Raw genomic sequence first — 17,710 nt, 5'->3', positions numbered from 1 at the left:
TTTGATTTTGATTCAGGTTATGCCATATTTTTGAGACATGCTGCATATATGTAATAAATAAACTCCCCAAAAATATGTTCATTATGTAATTATGTAAAACGACTTTGACGACTTTAAAGGTCTATTTTTTATGATAAAAAAAGTAATCACTATTTTATACATATCTATAAAATTTTATTATGCATTATATTATTAAATATTTTTATTTATTTAAACAAAATGTCTACCCAAATATTATACATACATATGTATATATTATTTCTACGATAATTATAAACAAACATCTGTTGATTTCCAACAGAAAATAATCGTCACAAAAATTAAAAATCGAGATCAGCTTATTTTTTTAAAAAATGGACACATCCTAGCACTTTAGATTCATTTTATGGATAATCCTAGCAACAAGACATTTCTTTGAAATTTATCACATAATACATAGTAACTGTTCAGGCACCATGTATATACTTACATCATATGCATATTCTATCATAGAGTTGAAGGGTTTAATTGTCACGTCTTTTATCAACTTTCTACAGAAATGAATTAGGCAAATACATTCTACTCATTTCACCGAATTACTTTTCTAACGGCAGTTTTGTAAAGAATCATATACTTAAAGAGCCGTTTCTACGGCGATTACCACTCATTAAATAACAATTTTTCACGTGACATCCTCAGTGGAGGGAAATAAGTATCGTTCCGAATTACGCAGTATGCATCATCAATCCTTCACACGATTTTCACTCTCGAAATACCGGTGTCCATCTGGTTTGCTGCAAATTACCATACACACGACCAATGGAACCAGTAATCGATGACGAAACATCAATGGAAATATTGCTCGTAAATTCTAGCCAGCTCGTTCAATGAAATGAGATTCGCAGTGTAACATAATAGATAATCCGTTTATGCAAATATAACATCACTTTATTTTATAAACGTAGGACGAACGACGCAGGTCATTACAAAAATAAGATTACAAAATATAATATTTCACTTAAACACAATACATAATTATTGCGCATACAAACGATAATAATCTATTACTGCTTAATCGTTACAAAATGTATATCAAATCAGCCAGTATTACAGACGCACCCATTCACTTCGGTTGCTTCCTTGTTTCATTTTTGTGTTTTTTGTTTCGCTTAACATCTATTGGACTACCCTTTCGCGTTTTCTCCATTAAGAAATCTTCACTGAATATCAACTTACCGATAAATGCTTTCTTCGAGCATTCAAACGTTTCATTTTCTCTTGGATATAACAAGATTCACAACATTAATATGGCTGAATGTTTCATTTACAGCCCTGTTATACGATTTTCTTTTAACCCCTAACAAGAAACACTCTCACTTCGTGCTACTATTCTCTGCCTGCTTGTTCTGCAATAGTGCTCATTGCGTATCTTTACGCTCATGTACTTTCAGTTGAATGGAAATAGAAAATCAGTAAATGAAAATACAATAGAATTATTGCCGTTTTTTAAAGTGTTAACAACCGATTCAGTAGTTTGCTAATTATTTTCAAGTTTAAACGTGTTTCCATTCAAGTACCATACAAAATTCGATAACAGTTTCGCCGGATTCGATAAAAGATCGATAATTAATTTCTTGGAAAATGTTATCATTGAATTATGCGGAAACACTTTCATTGAAATGGAATTTCTTATCGACAATAAGTAACCGTTTATCTATTAAAGAATGATAACATTCAAGAGCCTAAAATCCATATCTTGTCTTGTTAAGGGTTAATAATCTCTCTCAATCTCATCATTAATGAAAAATACATGGATATACATTCAAATCCATCCCAGCCTCCTACGTGAAAGTACAGGAATTTTTATTTCTTTAGAACGTACAACGTTCGCGATCACCTATACACTTTCAAACAACCATTTAGAACGAACGATTTAAACACAAATTATTCGCGGAAGAATGTTCACCTCTATTCCTAAGACCACAATTTACAACGTTGAAACAGAAGAGAAAGAGAGAGACTAACGATATCGAGAACATATAGCTTACAGAAGTGTTCAAACATTCCATTCTAGTCGCTTCGTTTATGTTGTCAGTTCTGTACAGAGTTCCGCACACACTGTTATCTGTTATGGCGAATTTAAACTCTTGCCTGCCAACGCAGCTGCCTTAGAAAGCACTATTTGGATGTCCATTGAAGGAAAATTCTAGACACACAATAAAACACATTAATCATTGACAACGCGAAAATGTTCGAAGCACACATTCTACTTACTTGTAAGAGCTTAACGTTCGTAGCAAAGTCGCCGGCGAGTAGTTGGTCCCTCAGTAGCCTGAAAAATTACGCGGAAACATTCATACGTGCTTCTAGGTATCGAAATTGGTTCGAACGAAGTGATGCTTACAAAATCATGGCACAGCAAATATGAATTAGGAAACTGAATCTGCTCTCGTCAGCAAACAGTGAATCCCAAATTCTCATAACATCCGGTAACGGAAATTCTTGCGAGAGGAGTAGAGTTAACCATCTGATAGAAATTTATCATTTACTCGTACGTGAATGTTTCATTGACGATATCGTGCTTTCATTGCCGTAAATTCGATAAAGAATTCTAATTAATTCGATCTACCTAAAGCTGTAATATTGCGGGCATAATTCCTGTTGATGCAAACGTAACCAAACTTCAGGATCATTAGCTTTTACTTGTGTTGTCAGTTTACTCATCATAGAGTTAATCCCAAACTCTGCTTCATCCAACGATTTTATAAAGAAGTCGCGAATCTCGCTCATCAAATTGGTGAAACAGAAAAAGGTGTCTGCTTCGGCGTGTTCTACGAGGAATATTCACAATGTTAAGTGTAAAGTCCCAAGAACGTGTGGCTCAGCGACAGCTATTTACGACTTACCTCTCCATTTTTGATCGGGGTCACAAGCGAATGCATGATATATAGGACCAACAATTTCGTTCATCCCTTGCACGTAGCCTTGGCCTGGATTCAGTTTAGCGTAGAGGAAAAGTATTCTTTCTAAAACCTCCCAGTGTGCCTCGCCACCTTCCGCCAGTGGTGCATAATCTTCCGCGGCTTTCCTAATCGAAACTGCTATCTGCAAGAAAGCATGAAATAACGTTTTTAGACATTCCCTTCTGGGTTAACTGGTTGAATTAATCAAACCGTGTTACCTGCTGCTTTCCATATCAGCGTAAAAATAGAAAAAGCACAGTTAGTCTTGTTATATTCTTATGACGCTCGCAGATTTAATTACCTTAGTAACGCCGAGTCCTTTCCTCTCCACATTTGCGCTTCTCAACACTGTGTGCTGCACTCTGTGATGCAAACGTTTCTGCCCACTGGCATTCACAATCTCTTCACAAGGATGATCCGTACCTTGTTGAAAGAACGATATGTCTGGACACAGTCTCCTGCAAAGAGGATTTATTCTATGCCCTTAGAAGTAAGTAACTACGATCGCATTGGGTAGAAACGTTACCTAACATCCTTGTCTATCTGCAGGAGAACTTCGTTGTCCTTAAAGTAGGTTTGCCATTTGCTATCAGGATTTAAATTCAAAGGATGATCGTGGAGTGTAACGTCCACTCTTTCGCCATCATTATTTGTTTCCCCCGGAGTAACAATGAGATCCTCTATAAATAATAAACATGAGTATGACTCGCTTGATCCTTTCGTCATTTCTTTTTGCATTCTAAATAGAATAAGGGTAATTAGGCCTACCAATAAAAGTTTTATAAAGTATTCTCTTGCGCGTAAGAGTTTCAGACCAACTGGCCCTTGTTGGAGGCAAGTAATTCAACAACAATTTCCAACACAATGGTCTCAAGCCCCCTTCATCCGGAATTCCTAAAAATAATAACTGATTAGTGCAAGTGCAATTCAGAATGTTTTTTTGAAGTTATCGCACGTGGTTGGCTGCATAGAGAAGCATGCAAAGTGTACAGCATCCAGCTTGACAGACAAAGGGGATTAAGATAGACACAAAGACTCATACCATGGAAGCACAATCGTTTCAGACTGACGAGATCTATTTCCTCGGCGTTCAGAACATCGTCGAAGTCGTTTAATCTGAAACAACAAGTTTCTTCACTGAAAAATTTTCAGGTGACTAAAACACGCGATTGATTACCTTTTTCTTAAAATACTCATCGCGGCTGCGTTTGACACGTGCGTTACTTAACGAGAGCTCCGCTGTGCTCTTATCGGCATTTGATAGGCGTGTGGGCGTACAGTGATAGAAGTACCCTCTCCTCACATTATTGTCAGTGACCTGCCAGATTGACAGGCGAACTACTCGCCATTTTTTACCTCCCGTACAAATCAACTGGTCTTTTATATTGAACAATGTTTTAAGGCTCTTATTGCAGGAAGCGGAGAAATCGTTCTTATCATTACAATATGGCACTTTATACTCGTAGCTATTTAATACATACGAGCTATAGTTTCTGCGCGAGTTAATCTGACTTTTGCCTAACCTATATGACAAACGTCTATGTTAGGTATAAGAGATCTTCCGTTTAGTATATGCAGACTTAATTTTTCTTTTTACTCGGTGCATGATACATTAATATCGAAATATTCGCTGAAGTTTGTAAATCTGCTCTTGTCCCTTATTCAGACGGGAGGAATCAGGTGATATAAAATATTGTAACATAGGTAGTAGAATATGAACATAATCAACTGTTTGCCGAAAATGCCTATAGCCCAGGCGATGTATAGAATAGACATTACATCTAATGTAAGCTTTTGTCACACGGATTGGGGGATCCTAAGCAACGGGGTCTCTTATAATTATTACCGTCTTATTCTCTATGCTTTGCCTAAAATCCTCTTCCCATAATCGTGTAGCTTGCAACATTATCGAGTCAGATCATTTATTTATTACTCAATGCTTCATGGTGGCGCTTATCCAGGCGCCACCAATAGAATAGATGAATACTTCGTTAATTTTGAAGTTTAATGAGAAGGTGCAGTGCTGATTTGCGAATTAATCGTTCATTGCTAAAAAGAATTAAAACAAAAAAAATAGGTTGTCTAGGTAGGACATTAAATAGTAAAATCGCGGGACCGCAAATGTACGAAGGAAATTATTGTAGTATGGCTGCATGTTTATACAAGCTTTGCTGTTATCTCGGCCCACTCGTATTGAAAATATTCGACATGTACTACCGAGTGACGCCGAAAATTTCTTGGAAATAGATTAAGTTGATCGAACCGCACTTTACGGTTGCCGCGGGGTGGTCAACCCCACCACGTTACGCTTGCTAGCTAACCAACGATCGTTATTCGAATCGTAGCGGTTGAAGTGATGATACGTATCTTCACTACGGCTTTGCTTTATTATTTATTCGATTTTTATCACACAATATCAGGATATCTCAAGAAATATCTGTTCGGTTTCCACGCTTCTCCGTTCTCCGGTCTTTAATAATTAATACATTTACTCGTCTTTTATAATAGAATTACAATCTTTCGCGACATTTTTCGAGTGAACTGCTGTTTAATTACAATAGAGATGTATTTCTTTTAAAATGATTGAATTATATTTCACGTTTTTCTGTCGCAGATATGTATGCGCCTGGAAGTTATTCGATCGGAAGGGATAGAGGCGCCACTAATGGCGCCAAAATTTGAATCAGTTGCAACAAAGAGGTGATCTTTTACATACATACAATTTATATATTTTTGTGTTTTTCTGCATGTAAGCATGATGCAGACTTTTATAATCGAACAGTGTTAATATTAAATGGGAAGATATTAAGTCAAACTTTTTTTTATTACGATTTGCATGCTGTATTCAAAATAGAAGACTTTTGCTCCATAACTGATAAATTATTACTGAAACTCGGATACTTATGCACAATTACATTGCGTTATAATGATTTTGACGAAACTATCTTTATAAAGCCATCGAAATTCTGTTTATATGCGGGTTCCGAGGCAAGTTTGAATATTTCGTAGAAACTTTACGTTTGAACATGCCATCGATGCATGATTTTAATTCATCAATTTTGATATTTGCAACGAGTCTTGAAAAATTATCAAAATCGTGATGCATGTTATAATGAAACTTGAAATATGAACATTCTTACAACTCTGATGATGAAAGCCTTTTCTGTTTTTGAATTTAAACAATTACTCATGAATATTATTTCCTGTACATGTAAATAATTTCAATAATAATTCATGAATAATATTTTTACTTAATTTTGGTATTGATAAGAAAGTCACAAAGTTACTAATATTAACAAAAATACTATTTTCCTAACAAACACTCGATTTAATGGACCAGACTAATTGTGTTCATTGAATTTTTCCCCCCTTCCCCCCTGACCCTATCAATCTTTTCTTATAGCAAATTTAGAGCCAGTGCTCGTTGCTCAGAACTACATCCCATCTACCATGCACTAAATCGTCAAAGGCCAAACTTTGGTCTAAAGTATAATAATATAAAAACCAGAGGCAAATTTGTTTTCGCTTATACTCACCAACCCTTACGATTTGTCAAGACGAATAATGTTCTTGGAGTTTCGGGGAAGTTAGGAAATATTATCTACGGATGCGAAAGACAAAAGACAGGCTAACATTGTTTATTACTTTTTTTGTATTCAAGGTATCTCGAAGTAATATTACAAGCAATAATATAATCAAATGTAATGAATAAAAAGCGATGAAACTAAACATCAGACGTTACACCTCATTCGTTATTGGTCACAATTCTCATCTCATTCTCGAATGATTGATTCCATTTTTTTTTTATTTGCATTTACGGTTCTTGTTCTCATTTTTAAATGTTTTCTCTCTCTTTCGCTCTCTCTCTTTCTCTCCCTCTCATTAATAATTTGTACTTCTCTATTGGCGCAATCCCTTGCCTCTCTAGTTCCTAAGAAACCGGTCGATTGCTTCACCAACGTCGACAGATTTGCGAGGTTTCACTATACGTTATCTTCACGACGACAATAATGTTATCAAACGATGCAACTCGATTCTTTAACCGATCGACGAACAACCTCGATCATTGGAAAAAATCAGCGAGGAGGAGAAGTTCAAAGGAATTCGTTTTTCAAACTGCACAACGGATCTAACGACGACAAGTATTAAAAGCTTACGCCCATTTCGGCAAAGAGGAAATGATCTCTGGCTCGCTGCGAGGACGCATTCAAACATTCCGGTGAACGGGGAAAAGAGAAACGAGACAATGAATCGAGTCGCATCGTCACGAAATTTCGCCACGTCGACGAGCACAAAGAAAGTCGTGGAAAAACGAGAGCTTCCTCGTGGTCGTCCACGTCGACGCGTTCGGCTCAATAAAATCTGGTTGATTAACAGTAAAATGAACGTTAGTCGTAATAAATCTTTTTTGTTTCCGTCTTATTTACCAGTCGATAATTATACAACGTCTTCTAATGGATGGTTACCTGGGAATATACAAAGTACGTAGAAAAAGAAGGAGAAAGTAAAACGTCTTCCTATGAATTAAAATGCCTTGCACTCGTAAATACGCGAATGTATCGCGTGTATGTATAGCTTAGAACGCATTGTTGGCGATTTATGGCGCGCCCGATGGGAACCAGTGACATCAATGCGTGGGCATAACCAGTGCAGTTGAACCGAGGGATTCGACACCATGGGAATGGCAATTTTCGCTACCTTCGAGCCTTTGCATTCCATTTTCGCCCCTTTCGCCTTTGCTGTGTTCCAAAGCCTATATAGTTCTCTGATCTTTCCTCTTCCGAGGCAACAATTTCACAAAAGGAATTCCAGCAGGCAGTGCTTTGAAATGTAAAACTACTGAACGACTTATAAATAGAAGGGAGGAAATCTCCATTGCCCATTCAGTAAATAATAAGGAACGATAACTGCTGAAAATTACACTTCGAAACTGGTCGCAAAGCATCGATGTAGGGAGGATCGAGCTTCATGGTCTCGTGGCTGTGCAAGAGTGTCTAAAACCTACGGGGGAATTTCGAGGGCGTCCCAGAAAATCGCCAACAGTTATCGATGGTTGCCGCCCACGTTTAATATTCTTGTTACTCTTTAATCGTAATGTACCGTTACAATGTTCGTATAACAATAAAGCAATATGCAAATGGTATGAAGACTTCTTTTCTCGAAGGGTGACTGCTGCTCGTTTGGCGCGTTCCGTGCATCGCGCGACTCAAGTAATACGTATCATGTAACAATAAAACATTGCACTTTCACCTGTCACCGCGCATATATCTTTCATCTATTTCTCGTGTATCGTGGATTCTTATTTTTCTCTATTTTTTCGTTTTCTTTTTTTTTTTCATTCTCTTCGCGACACGCCCGTTTACATCGTCGACCCCACACGCCCTGCTTGACGACACTTATTGCTGATCGACGCGGTGCAACGTTCCATCGCCGTCTATACAATAATACACGCTATTTATATATAATAAATTATCTTTCGTATAGGTGTAACACGTTATCCAGCTAGATAACGTATCATCTCGAATAGTACTCTTTACAACGCGGGCTTGCGTCCACTAGCACACGTTCGACAGTCGAGTCGTTTTCACGCGCAACGTATCACCTCATCTACCTACTTCTCTCTGTATTATCGCCACCCTTCTTTGCGTTCCACCGACGCAAACGTTTCGGACGCCCCCGCGCATCTGAAAACGACCGAACCTCGAACCCGTTGCGTCTGCACGAAACATCCGCACCGAGCTTCTATCGACGCTCTTCTATCCGTCGATGTAGTAACCAAATACAGCTTAATCCTAACGAACGACTCGAGCGAACGGGAAATCGCTGGACGCGGTCTTAACTCTTCGAGGGTCGTAGAGCTCGCCACTTTGTCGATTATCAGAGCGCGATTATAGTTGTTCTTCTAATTCGTCTTGTCAGTTTAATTTGTGTAGGGTGAGACATGTAATTCTAGGAGGCTACAGAAATGGGGGGGGGGGGTGGGAAATGGTTGAAGGGTTTAACAATGCCTTAACTCCTATGGTGCTACTTTATTCGCAAGCGTGTTTTTCGGGATATCGAAAAAAGGTTTCAGACAAAAGTTGAACGACTTCGAGGAAGGTATATACCGATGTACACAGACTTTTCGTAGGTGGAAGTATAGCGGAAATGTGACGATCAGCTTCGTTTTTTAAACAGCACTATATTCATTTTAATTCATTAATAAATTTTTGCCTGAAATTTCTTTCAACATCAACAGTTTCGAAGGTATTCGTGTAAGTCATTTTGAACGAGGACGCTGCATATATTTTTCCTGTTTGCTCACGGGAAAATTTGAAATACCGAAGAAGGTTAGGTACCTACTGATTGTTTAATACATTAATACACGAAACATTTGCAGGCGCATCGATCTACGAGAAAAATACCAGCGTAAGACGTTAAGTATTATTAAATCTTTCAAGTTTTCTCTTTACCATTCTCCTCTGTTAACGAGGGGTACACGGTCTAATCAAATTTCATGTCTCACCCAATATTATACATTTATTCTTCCCACCTGACTAGCACGATTTCTCTTGGAACACTATTTCCCGCGTTTAAATATTTATAAAATACCGTGTGTCAGTGCTAGGCGAGCTCTCGCGTCGACTCGCGGGCCTGGAAGAGTTAAGGGAGCCAGTGGAAAAGCGCAATAAAAAGTCAGCCAGCTTTCCAGGGTTCGCTCGAGTCGCTTCAGTGCAGTCGGTGTGTTTCGCTTCTCTTTCTTGTCTGTTTTCTTTTTTTTTTCTCTCAATAATTACGACGCTTAGAATATAGCATTTTCACCCCCGTTATACGCGCACGCTCGCATTCACTCTGTTTCCCACGCATTCGTCGTCTTTTCCTCTCTTTCTCTTCGATCGCACGCTAGTTCTATCTAATCTCGCGCTCGCTCTTCTGCTTCCCGTCGCCGTGGAATCTTTCTCCCACCGATCCGAAGAATGAACGCGATTTTTTGGATACCTCGGGTTCCCTTAAACGTTACGTTTTACGTCGAACAGTTTCGACTTCTCGTTAATACTTTGATGACCGGAATACAGTTACCCCGCTGGAAGTCAGTAGCTCGTTTCGAGGAAACGTTCGCTGAAAGGGGTGCAAATAACGACGACAATAAATAAACGCGTGCGTCGTTAATTCTTGTGAGTCGAAGAAATGAGTACGGAAAGAAGTCAGAAATCGCAACAGGATCGACAAGGCGACGCGAAGCTCGCACTGCCCCTTTGCTCCCGCCATCGATCCCGAGGCTACATAAATACGACGATTAGAAACTTATAGAAGAATATTCAGGGGATAAATCATGCGCTAATCACCCGATATTTAATCGCGGAACAGAAGTGTTCGCTCGTTGCGAGCGAAGTTCGTGGAACAGATCGAAACAGTTGCATACAACGAGGGAAGGGTTCGGAAGCATCCCCTATTTCATTTGGACTCTCTTTTGCAGGATGGTGGTACAAATTCCTGCTGCTGTGTGCAAAATATTAGGTGTAGATATTCGATAATTTCAGAGATACAAATTGTTAATTCATCACGCTGCAATGTGTCTCCTTTGAGTGTTATTATTTTTACTAGCGAAGGGCACTCAAACTTCTAACCTGAAAATTAATATAAATTCATTCGGAACATGAAGGTTCGAACGGCTTCGAATATTATTTGAAACCAGAAGCTTTTAAAAATCTCGATGAGCCTTGAAACTCTTGAACGGAAAGAAGTCTTTTGTTACGAACAATAACCCGACAGACAAATGGAATTATTTCAACCAATTATATCTCTAAAATTATCTAATATCTGCGCTTAATGTTTTGCATACTACAGCACCGATTTAATGATTATCATCCAGCAAAAGTATATCAAAATTCGAGAGAGACAGGTCGCTCCTTTCCCTCGTAAGCATCATTCCTCCCCTACTATTAAACCTTAAATATTTCTTTCTCCTTTCTCTAACTACGTATAATCAAAATGTGTGGCTTCAACCCCACATTTTCCACGTCGATTAATTTCTTTCGAGAAACTCGTCCTCGCCCCCCTCTGCCCGCCCCACCCCTCGTAACGATTCGAACAATTGGCATGTTGCTCCTCTCCCTCGATTTTCACGCGTTCGTTCGTGAAATTAATTAATCGAACGCGCGAAAATTAATTAACATCGACCTCGATTTCGTCTTCCGTGAAAAACGATCCATATATCTTCTTTCTTTCTTGAAAACAGAATTTTTCGGTTCGACAGGAACTATTTTTCTCCTACTTATATTTCTCACTTCGCGAATGATTGTTCATTATCTTCATCGAATAACGCGCCGCGTTTCACGCTACTTCGTCCTCGTTAAATAATCATTACTCTTCTGCTAGCACGGGGAATATTTGTACACGATTCGATGGACAGAAGTTCGCGAAGGGATAGGTTAAAAATCATATCGTTAGAAAAAGTAAGAATGAAATAATAATCGTACAGATTACGGTCAGTTTCATGATCGAGCAATATGAATACATCACAGAGAATTATGTTTTCACTTCCTCCCTTCACCCTCGCCATTCCCGTCATTTCTTTCCTCGTTCTTTCATAAATTTAAACTTATGCGTGATTACGTTTTTTTTCTTCTGACGATTTGAAACTCTTTTGAACCCTCTTATCGTGGCACAAGTTCGCAAGAAATAATCACCCTCTGATCTCTTTAACGTTTCTTCCGTGTCTTGAGCACACCTCACTGGCTTTACCAGTAAAAAGCGCCTAAAAGTCATTTACAAGCAATCTTTATAAATTAGTAGACTGTCGCATAAAATTAAATTAATTCGACTAGCGTAAGTCAGAGGCACCGATAAAATAATAGTTTTCTGATATGGAATATTAAATATTAAATTACGTCATATTTATCGTGTGTTTTTCTACAAAAATTCCTTCTCTAACAACCTAAAAAATTACATATTTAAAATAGGGGGACGGGGGGTCGGAATCTCCGTTACAAAGCAAAGAAACAACATCGGCAATACGCGAGAAATTACCGTTCTCGTCACATCCAGTGCGTACTGCTATGTTAGGCACTTAACATTGTCACAGGATACATCTGCATTTCGGTGCGATGTGAAATAAATAATTCACGTGCGTCCTGCACGATTTAACACTTTACCTGCGGGTCACGGAACATTCCATATTTCCAATTTCGACAGATGTCCCCTGATCACAGACGATGTTCCGTATTATCCCAATTCCAATTGTCGCAGCTGTTTACGCGTATTTGAGATAAATTTTTCAAGAAGCCAAGAAAGTAGCTTCGTTGAAAAATATGTTAATTTCCCACAGTCCAAGATGGAAGTGAGTGCGAAATGCCCGCGAGTAAAGTGTTAAAGGGAATTGGAGAGTGATCGCCGAGAATCACAGCCGAATATTTCTGACCCGATCCCCGACGCATCGCGAATAAGTAGAGGTTTTCAGTTACAAGTGTTGGAAACACCTAGCAATCGAATATCTCCCTTCGCTGTAAAATAAGAAACGCTGGTCCTGTTGTATTGTGACCACATAGAGGGCTCGAAATCGAAACAGAATCGTTCGCGAAGATGCTCTCGCTGCGATTACCGCGTACTCAGCCGTTTAACGTTACAAAGCCCGGTATAATGATTTCGACAAATACATTCGTCGTATTCCACGGTCCTCCCCACCCTCCCTCGCAAGGAGTCGCCACATTCGCGTCGCTTACAGATCCCTAAGTATCGTTAAAAATTCGAAACTACAAATATCGTGTGAAGTTAGAAAAATCGTACGTTAGAAATTTCAACCAGACTTGAAACACGCTCGAAACGGAATTGAAATCGGTGAACAGCGTTTCTGAAGCCTCTCGTGGCACGGGATCAATCTCGAGTTCGAATCGACGAAGATGCGAATTCGAGATCGATCCGATCGGAGTTTTGGGATCCCTCTGTCTGTTTCGCCGATCCCGATTTCCTCCCGAGACGATCAATATGACAGTTTTCCTAGATATGCGTAAAGTCCGGCGTTTCCACTGTTAAAAATTCGCTAGTCGTTCTCTCCCTGGCCTTATCTATCCCTAGACGACGCGCGTTCCACCTAACAATCGAATACCGATTATTACTCGTTATCTCTACAGCCATTGGCACTAAATGCCCTGTAAATTCGACAGAAAATCATCGATCATTGAACGGTGATCAACGGTGGACGCGTAGTGATTAAATCTCTGAGCATACACGCACGCACTCTCTCTCGGTTTCTTGTTTCTTTTTTTTTTTGCTTTTGTTGTCTTTAGTTTTTCTTAGAGTATAAGGTAAAAAATCGAGAGTCTTATAGTAATATTTCGCATACCGATTAGAATACTGTTACAGCGCAGAAAGTTACAGGAAGATAAATGATCTTTAATCGAATCAGCAGTTCTGTTATTTCCTTGCAAAGATACGTTTGTGTTAATTTACTTCTCTCCTTTTTTGTCACGCGAGCTTTTTGCAAAGAAAGTTTTGTGAAAAATAAGTGCCGAAGGTGCTGTAAAAATCGTGTTTTGGATTTGATATCGATTGTAAATGAAACTCGAGAGTTACGAGATTAAAGAATTATGGAAAACAGTTTATGCACGTTACGACAGTATTCTCACCGCTGCGCGATTTTTCATTTCGTCTACGAACATTAGACACTTGAACCGTCAAAAGCCACTTCGACCAAACCATTGCAACCCTAAAAATTCCAGAACCATGAGACTTAAGCCAATAGTTCATCGCAGAACTCGCTCCTCCACCATAATCCCCCAACAGAAATCCAAATCACATAAAATGCTGATGATCCAGATTTGAAATCCAAATTTCTTGCTCAACCAATGATTCTCGAATTCACAAGACTACTAGTTAATTCTACGAACACAATCAGAAATAAATAATACCATCGATTATAGCGGATGAAAGAATTCTATATTCGCGATGCAAACACGAGATGAAACTTCACGAGAAATTAATGAAAGCAAATTGATTGTAATGGTCGAAAATTTTCGTTTACTATTAACGAAAGTTGCCCACGCATTCTGACACTCACTCGTTCCTCTCTCATGTCCTCGCACATACACTCACACTTGCGTCTGTTTCATCGGTTTTCCTCCTTTTTCATTTCAGGCATTAGAAACGAGTGCGTTCGACTCAATGGCAGTCTGTTCTTGAGATCCAGGCAACGTTTACTGCGTGCAGAAGCATTCCTCATTTCTTCTTTTATATCTCTGCTCTTCTATTCTCTTCGTCTCCTTGTCGACTGCCCTAGTTTCCTTTCAATTTCCATTTTTCACGCGGGAATGCAAATGCACGAAGCAAACGTAGCTAGAATTTGAGGAACTTTTTCTACTATTTTTTTTATCTCTTTTTTCCTTATTTTATTTTCATCCCTTCCCCAGCAGCACCTCGATGCTCGAGGGCCTTTTGTGACTACGCAGTGGAACCCCTATTATCCCGACACCCGTTATTAGACTTCTATTTTAATCCAATTGCTCGTGGTACAGTCGCAGTAAAACCTCGATTAATCGAATTTTTCTTTTTTATTTCGAATGTTATTCGACTCTTTAAATACTGTTTATATTTTACGAATTTATTTGCGAAGCTACCTGTGAGTGAATTTTCTTTTTTCCCCCTGATTTCTCGTCTTTTATGTCGCAATGTGAAATACGTTTAATATTCATCAGATTTGTGAAAGGGCAGTTCGCTTTCCACTCATATGAATACAATGAACGTTCGCGTGTTTCTTTGATCGAAATATCTCCCCAATGGAATATTCCCCTCTTCGAGTAGTCTTCTGAATCATGGGTGATTAAAAAATTAAACAGTGAATGCCGTCGTTGAAGCACTATAATAGGATACTGTGAAAAAATCGTGGCTGCTGTTGTTAAATAAATATATACAAGAACGTGGAATTAGTACGTCTGTTGTGTTGAAAACTTTCAATAACAAGTTTCTGAATATATTTTTCCTTTTTTGTGCAATACAATAGGATTAACCATTTATCTAACATCAATGCAAATTCCCAAGTGTATAACGAGTGCTGAAGGGCAAACTTAAATATCATTACTCTTAAAAAACAATTTTTGGCAAAACATTTCAATTAATCGTTTCACATTTTTTGACGAACAAAAAATACGAGGAAATTCGTTATTAAAATTTTACAATGCGGTCGACATACCGATCCCACGTTGTATATATTTATTCAGGCGTTACGAATAAATGAAAATTACTTTTTATTCCTGCCTAGCAATCTAGTCTAATTGAGCGCACACAGGATCCTGAGATGTATCTTGTGAAAAGTGTGACACTTAAAGTCCATTGTTGTTCTCGGCTATGTTTGTTTTATTGTGAATAGTATGTTGTCTTATTGTGAATAATAATAAAGCTGAGATTTAATATAGTATAGTCTTAGTAACGATAATCACGTCAGTATCTGTCCGTAAAGATGCCATTCCACTGAGGCAACGCCCGTTGCCGAAAAATCGCCACAGTGGAATCCCACCTTACCGGAACGCATACGGATAATAAAAAATACACAGGGGGGGGGGGGGGAAACAAGTATTTCGTGTACGCCTGCAAGAAAAATGCCACGATTCGAAGAAACGAACGAAAAATCTCATTTTCTCAATAGAAGAAAAACCTATCCACTGGTACAACTTTTTAACCCAAAACCATTGCGTTTCGAACATCCATGGCGTCACGTACACTTTAATATAAAAAAATATGTGAACCCGACGAGGATTGCCAAGAATGTTTGGCATCCCCATGAAATAAAAAAATGGCATTGTCTAAATTAATCTTCGGATTAATCGCCATGCTCCGTCACTACGGAATAACGAAGAACGACTATGTATTTTCTTGTTGGAAAATAGAAATTCAGACGGTTTCGGGTTAAATTTCCATGATCAAGAAATTATATACTGTCTTGTGCCATGTTTCTTGCAATTCGTCCTAACTATCGAACAAAAGTGACAAAGGCTTACAAAACTCGTAGAACGTAAAAAAATAAGTGGCTACTATCAGAGTGAATAATAAATAATACATGTACATATTTATATATACTCGACGCTTAACGACTAAAACGTCCCCGCTAGTTAATCTGTGACGAACGAAAAAACCTCACCCCTCGATCGCCCTTTTGACCCGTGTGATCGAGGTTTTACTGCGACTCGGGTCGTTCTCGATCCACGCGCGCGGCAGGATTCTCGCGCCTTTCGATTTACACACACAAAAAAGAAACGAAGAAAACAAAAATCATCCTTCCTATCGAGATAATACTGTTACAATGTCCCCTTCGTGAAACTTCGCGACCTCTCCTCCATTCCCCTCGTCGCACTGTTAATTGGACCTTCTGTCGAGGTCGCCAGGATTACTCGACCGTATTTTTAGTTTTCCTTTTGGCGAGGGAATAGAAATAATGCGTCGAATGCTCTCCGCGAAATAGTCGCTTGCGCAATTCCCTGGTCGATTTTTAACCGACTTTATAATGTGGTGGTTCAACGTCTCGAAGACTCTCTAGAAAACGACGGCACGACCTGTGACCAGAGCTGGGCAGAATTTCGGGACGATATTTTCAAGCTTTCAGTCGCATGATACGAGTCGCGTGTTTGGTATCAGTCTTTTCTTTGGTTTAATAAATTGTGTGAACAGTGTTATCGGTAGACTTCGATGGTGCAAGAGAAAGTGGAGGTCGAAGTCGACGGATGCAGATAAATAAAGTGAATTTCATTCTGTTTTGCAATGAGTAATAACTGCGTCATATTAATACTTGTTGAGTAAGCAGTTGTATATTATTAATGAAGGGTTTAAACAGATCTGTATTGTCTATATTTCGAAGGCTGAGTGCGAAGTAGAAGGGAGCTGTTTGAACTATGCATTAAAAGATGTATATTACAATTATAATTTGATGAGAAATTGTAGATGGTATATTTAAATGAAATGTGTATAATTCAAAGGGACGTTTTCAAACCCTCAATCTCGATTTTTTTCAATCTGCAACGTAGAATCACTTCCCAAAACTTTGACCACTTTGCTCTAAACCACCTCACACTTCAACTCAAAATTTTACCTCTGACCTCAAACTCCCCTTACACTCCACGTTCGATACATTTCTTTGCAACAGTAATCGAGTGACAAACACCCAGAAAGTGCTTATCCCTCAGCCCTCAGAAAAAATTAAATTCCCAAGCAAACGACGATTAAAAATTCGCTCGTGTCATCAGAAACGCGAACGATGCCCAACTCTGCTCCAGCAGCAGGCCGCGCGGAGTTTCGGCAGTCGGATGATTTCAACCAGTCTATGCTTCGTAAGAAGAGGAAAATGAACTGTATTTCTTCATGGAGTTAATTCAGAGAACATCGTGGCTCGCTCTACAAATTACATGTACACGCACACATACGCGCAAACACACACGGGGAATAACACCGGACATAGCTTCCTCTACCACCTCGAGCGAGGTGCGACTCCCCTCGCGCCCCTCCTGAAAACGCTACTCAGTCCTGTTCTCGAAGAAGGAAACAAATTTTCAGAACCAGCTCGCTATGCTCTACCAAACATTCCGCTATTTCATTTTTTTTTTGCTCGTTTTCTTATTTCCGCTCATTCCTCGTTACTCACGCTCGCCCCTCCCTGCTCGATTCTCGCACGCAAATTTTATCATCCTACGCCAGGGCTGCGCAAGGAGTCGTTTCTAGCGCCTAGCTGCGAGCAACCAACCGAGCGTCGAGCAGCCGTAATACGTACACTTACGCTACGCGTCTACAAGCACGCACATACACTACTG

At 39.1% G+C, this 17,710-nt stretch overlaps 3 protein-coding genes across 7 annotated transcripts in view; 1 reads left to right on the top strand and 2 right to left on the bottom strand.

Annotated features, from left to right (window-relative positions):
• LOC143366592 (acyl-CoA Delta-9 desaturase-like) overlaps positions 1 to 17,710 on the top strand; it is a 36,079-nt gene that overhangs the window by 1,085 nt on the left and 17,284 nt on the right. The window contains exons 2-3 of one of the 3 annotated variants that reach the window (XM_076807730.1): positions 3,889 to 4,094; positions 5,557 to 5,642. The exons of 1 other annotated variant lie outside the window; for it this stretch is intronic. The gene's annotated coding sequence lies outside the window, so the exon portion shown is untranslated. The remainder of the gene's footprint in view (positions 1 to 3,888; positions 4,095 to 5,556; positions 5,643 to 17,710) is intronic. One more of the 3 variants, XM_076807729.1, reaches the window with a different exon arrangement.
• LOC143366590 (TBC1 domain family member 13) lies at positions 906 to 4,694 on the bottom strand. Of its 2 annotated transcripts, XR_013084769.1 has the most exons (11): positions 4,120 to 4,694; positions 3,985 to 4,058; positions 3,711 to 3,836; positions 3,469 to 3,622; positions 3,244 to 3,400; positions 2,886 to 3,084; positions 2,609 to 2,810; positions 2,384 to 2,506; positions 2,254 to 2,311; positions 1,425 to 2,185; positions 906 to 1,349 (listed from the first exon to the last, which is right to left on the bottom strand). XR_013084769.1 is itself a non-coding variant. In XM_076807727.1 (10 exons), exons 1-10 carry the CDS (start codon positions 4,137 to 4,139, stop codon positions 2,108 to 2,110), a joined length of 1,191 nt encoding a protein of 396 aa, XP_076663842.1. In that variant the 5' UTR covers positions 4,140 to 4,694; the 3' UTR covers positions 906 to 2,107. The 2 variants fall into 2 exon arrangements, 1 of the variants encoding a protein (XP_076663842.1); XM_076807727.1 differs by having other exon boundaries at positions 906 to 2,185.
• The window catches only part of Crp (transcription factor cropped), a 232,696-nt gene continuing 221,550 nt past the window's right edge, over positions 6,565 to 17,710 (bottom strand). Inside the window, exons 7-8 of one of the 2 annotated variants that reach the window (XM_076807724.1) lie at positions 10,697 to 17,599; positions 6,565 to 10,631 (exon numbers count right to left, since the gene is read on the bottom strand). The gene's annotated coding sequence lies outside the window, so the exon portion shown is untranslated. Of the gene's footprint in view, positions 17,600 to 17,710 lie in introns of both variants that reach the window. The other variant, XM_076807723.1, reaches the window with a different exon arrangement.

The sequence above is a fragment of the Andrena cerasifolii genome, chromosome 3 (assembly GCF_050908995.1).
Source record: "Andrena cerasifolii isolate SP2316 chromosome 3, iyAndCera1_principal, whole genome shotgun sequence".
Taxonomy (NCBI): Eukaryota; Metazoa; Arthropoda; class Insecta; order Hymenoptera; family Andrenidae; genus Andrena; species Andrena cerasifolii.
Note: the sequence above shows the minus strand (reverse complement) of the source record. Positions and strands in the feature narration are given on the sequence as shown.